This window comes from Puccinia triticina, chromosome 3A (genome assembly GCF_026914185.1).
Source record: "Puccinia triticina chromosome 3A, complete sequence".
NCBI classification, from domain to species: Eukaryota; Fungi; Basidiomycota; class Pucciniomycetes; order Pucciniales; family Pucciniaceae; genus Puccinia; species Puccinia triticina.
Genome location: NC_070560.1, coordinates 1406163 through 1409808, shown reverse-complemented (window position 1 = coordinate 1409808; position 3646 = coordinate 1406163). Strand labels below are relative to the sequence as shown.

Here is a 3646-nt window from a genome sequence, read left to right as displayed (position 1 = left end):
TAGCGTAGCGGCAAAAAGCGCCGGCCCATTTTGAGTAGCGTTAGCGCGCTGTTAGCGCCGCTACGCTGCGCTACGTTTCAGCGGCGCTAACAGGGCGCCACTTGTTTGTTAGTGTTAGCGCGCCGCTACAGTCACTACGCTACGCTACGCTACGCTACGCTACGCTGCGCTACAGCGCTTTTAGCGGAAAAAAAGGCCTTTTTTTCAGCTAAAAGCACTGTGGTGCACCGTAGCGCGCGCTCTTTTGCCCCCTGCATGTGTAGCGTTAGCGCAATTGCGCGCATCTGCGCTAACGCTACGCTAACAGCTAAATCAGCTGCGCACCCTTGGCGCGTAGCGTTAGCGCAGAGAAGGCGCAATCCGCTAACGCTACACTTAAATTTAGCGGAATTCCGCCGTAGCTGGCCCACCGTTGCCAAAATTACATCAAAACTACCTTTGGAAACTACCAAAGCAATAGAACATGAAAATATCTAGTGACAGCCTGTAGCAAGCCTCAATTTTTCTTTCCAAGTTGTTAGAGGCATTCTTTGGGTATTAACCACATATTTTCATGTTCTCACACTTTTGTAGTTTAAAAAGATACTCAGTATGTAACTGTAGCATGATTATTACACAAGTTATAAGCCCTCCAAGTTGGGCCTTTTTTGCAGGCAAGTTGGTACAGGTTATTGCCTTGCGCAACTGTATACCGCTGTCCGGCTAAGCGATGTTGCGTTGCGCAGCACTAGACTCTAGAATTCAGCAACAAAACCCTGATAAAAAGGGCTTTAATGCAGCATAGCAGCCGCTCTCTGCAGCCCGCGCGTGAAGCATTGGTGCAAGGCCCCTAACAGTTCAGAGAAGCTATTGACTGTTCCCTAACAGTTCAGAGAAGCTATTGACTGTTCCCTAACAGTTCAGAGAAGCTATTGACTGTTAGCGCAATTACTGGCCCACCTTTGGAAAAACGATGTTGAACCAGAGTAAGAAAAGAAAAAGAAAAGGCCAAGGATGCAACCAAAAAAGGTTTCACAGGGCACATTGAGTGTCATTTGATATCAGGCAAGTTTTAATCGTGTTTGCCGATTTCCAACACAACAAACCTTCAGATTGCTGTCCAAAATTTCAAATGAAGTATTGAAGCGGACCGTTTGTTCTGAAAATTCATTGTTGTATAATTTAGCATTTGTGAATCATTTATTCAAGCATACACCTTTATAAAAATACAGTTTAGATAGATAGACCAATCTGTTTTGTCAACAGGGACAGGCTTACAGAAAGTGAGGATGTTATACGTAGGCCACGGTCGTACTTGGTTTTCATCGACTGACATATGAATACGGCATTTTTTTCCCCTCAGATGAACTTGACATTTACCAAGGTTGTACTCGGAAGAAGGCTGACCGTTCATAAACTCTGCATAAGAGAAAAAAAGCAAATGTGGTAAGTATTATTTGTATGACACTAGTCAGTCAGAATAGATGAGATGAGAGAAGAACTAGCCATGATCAAGGATATATTTTCACTATCTTCAGGGGTCAGATGGACAGGTATAATATTTTTGGCCCTGCATAGATCTAGGTATGTGGCAGGACACTCCCAATCAGACGGGATATCGCAAAAGACTAGTCGTCTCAAGATGTGCAGGTTTGAAAACGGATTCAAGCGAGGATCATCGGAGGTCGATTGCTGCTCGCAAAAACTGGCTTGAAGTGCAAGTAGGTCGAGTGGGGCGGAAGAAAACATGGGCTGATCCAACAGGTTACCAAGCGGTCCATTCCAGAAGACCGTCTTGAACACCCGTAATCTTGGGAAGTGGAGCTGGAGAACTTGTGGTCCAAGGAATTTCGCGTCGTTTATGAATAGTCCCTCTAAGTTCTCTCTCAGGTTCTCGAATACAGGCACAAGCTTTTCGCTGTAATCCCCTTGCCATCTTTGGCTAAGTGAAAGCACTCTGAGAGTCTGTTTAAGGAAGACCGACAGTTCGATAAGTCTAGACACACTTTCCCCATCTAAGCCGGCTTCCAGACGAGTGATTGTCGGAATCTGATGACCAGAGAAAGTTCTGGATTCGATGATCGGCTGTGGTAGATTGATGGGATCCAAGTCGGTTAAATCCAGTGAATCGAGCTTCCGGGATACGACAAGCAAAGACTTGAGACAATCGTGATCGATTTTAGACTCGACTGGATCCATGTCGGTTGGAGGGCTTGGATTGTCATCGTCGTCCTGCATCATATGGGCAAGAGCGAAAAGCTGAGCATGGTGGTCATCATCCTGATCATCGTCGTCGAGTCCAAGTAATGCATCGAGCTGCCGTGGGCGGGTTGAAGGAATCTGCAATTCGTGGCCCAGTTGGAGCTCGCATAGGTTTTCTATCTGGCCGATGCTTTGGACGACTTGAGTGGGGAGTGATAAGATGTTCCAGAATCGGAGATTAAGTTTGACGATCGAGCCTGAGAAAAGTTCGATTAGAGTTCCCAAGATTTCCGCAGTGATCTCCTCTCCTGGGATCCTCTTCATTGCTCGTGGTAATCCCCGATTGTTGATGGGTGCAGGATCTCCCCAGGTCAGGATATTGAAGATGTGTAGGTGTTGGCACCTTGCTCGGAGGAGTTGGGCAGGTCGATTGGCGATATGGTTGATGAAGCCGATCGCCCGAGGAGCATCTGAGAAGGCCAAGGTACGATAGAGATGATGAACATATAACCAGTCTGCCCATTGCCGGCAAACCAGTCTCAAATCTCGTATTGTCGTCCTGTTACTATTCAAGGGCATCCTCCAGTCGCGCTGGGTAACATCCTCGACGATGAGCTCAAACAAATGCCACGGAAGATCTACGATATTGCGCATGGCTAGAAATCTGGGAGGGTACTGAGTGAGCCGCGAGTTAAAAATGTTTCACTTTTGTTGGAAAACAGTGACTGTGCGTACCCAGCTGTAATTTGTTTGCTCCCCTTGTATCGAAGCTCGTCGCTGCAGCTGGTTTGCTCCGGCAGAAGTTTTGAGATCGAGAGCGCTCCGTGGTCGAGCTCAACACAAGCGTACCATCCTCAGTAAGGTTCCGATCCGGTGCCTCGGAGCCGGATATCATCCATCCCGCACCCAAACCCTGGTAGTATCCGGAATCCGGTCGGATACTTCCGGATACCTTCCGGAATCAACAACCAAAGCCCCCAGGAGTGAGGGGACTCTTGTGGACTGCCCAAGTACATTTCGACAAGCCTCTCAAGCTCCTGGGATTTGAAATCATGCCCGCTCAACGCCGACAACGTTCCAGCTCCGAAAATTCCAGTCCTTCTTCAGAGTCCGACTCCGACGATGTGTGCGTTGTCGAAATAAGCCAGCCAAATAATGACAAGCCAACAAAGGATGGTCAATCAGTAGCCAGCTCTTGGGTATGGAAATACTTCAAGCCTCAGGATATTGATGGGAAAAGATGGAATGTCTGTCAGGCCTTGCTTATTCCTAACGGTACTGCAGTCTGCCATGCAAAAATCACCCCCGACAAACGTGGATCCACCAAAAGTATGAGTAATCACTTGCTCAAAAAACACGGAATAAAGAAGAACAATGCACGTGAGGTTGGCTCTCTAGTCCGGTTCCTCGACAAAAATAAAAATGTCGCATTGGAAAAGCTTAATCGAGAGAGCTTGCTATGTTC

General features: G+C 47.2%; 1 protein-coding gene across 1 annotated transcript; it reads right to left on the bottom strand.

The window, feature by feature from the left end:
• Nucleotides 1–1446: 1446 nt before the first annotated feature.
• Nucleotides 1447–2835, bottom strand: PtA15_3A161 (uncharacterized protein; the record flags this gene model as incomplete). Its single annotated transcript, XM_053167102.1, has 2 exons — nucleotides 1447–2211; nucleotides 2290–2835. 2 exons carry the CDS (start codon nucleotides 2833–2835, stop codon nucleotides 1447–1449), a joined length of 1311 nt encoding a protein of 436 aa, XP_053018352.1.
• Nucleotides 2836–3646: the final 811 nt, after the last annotated feature.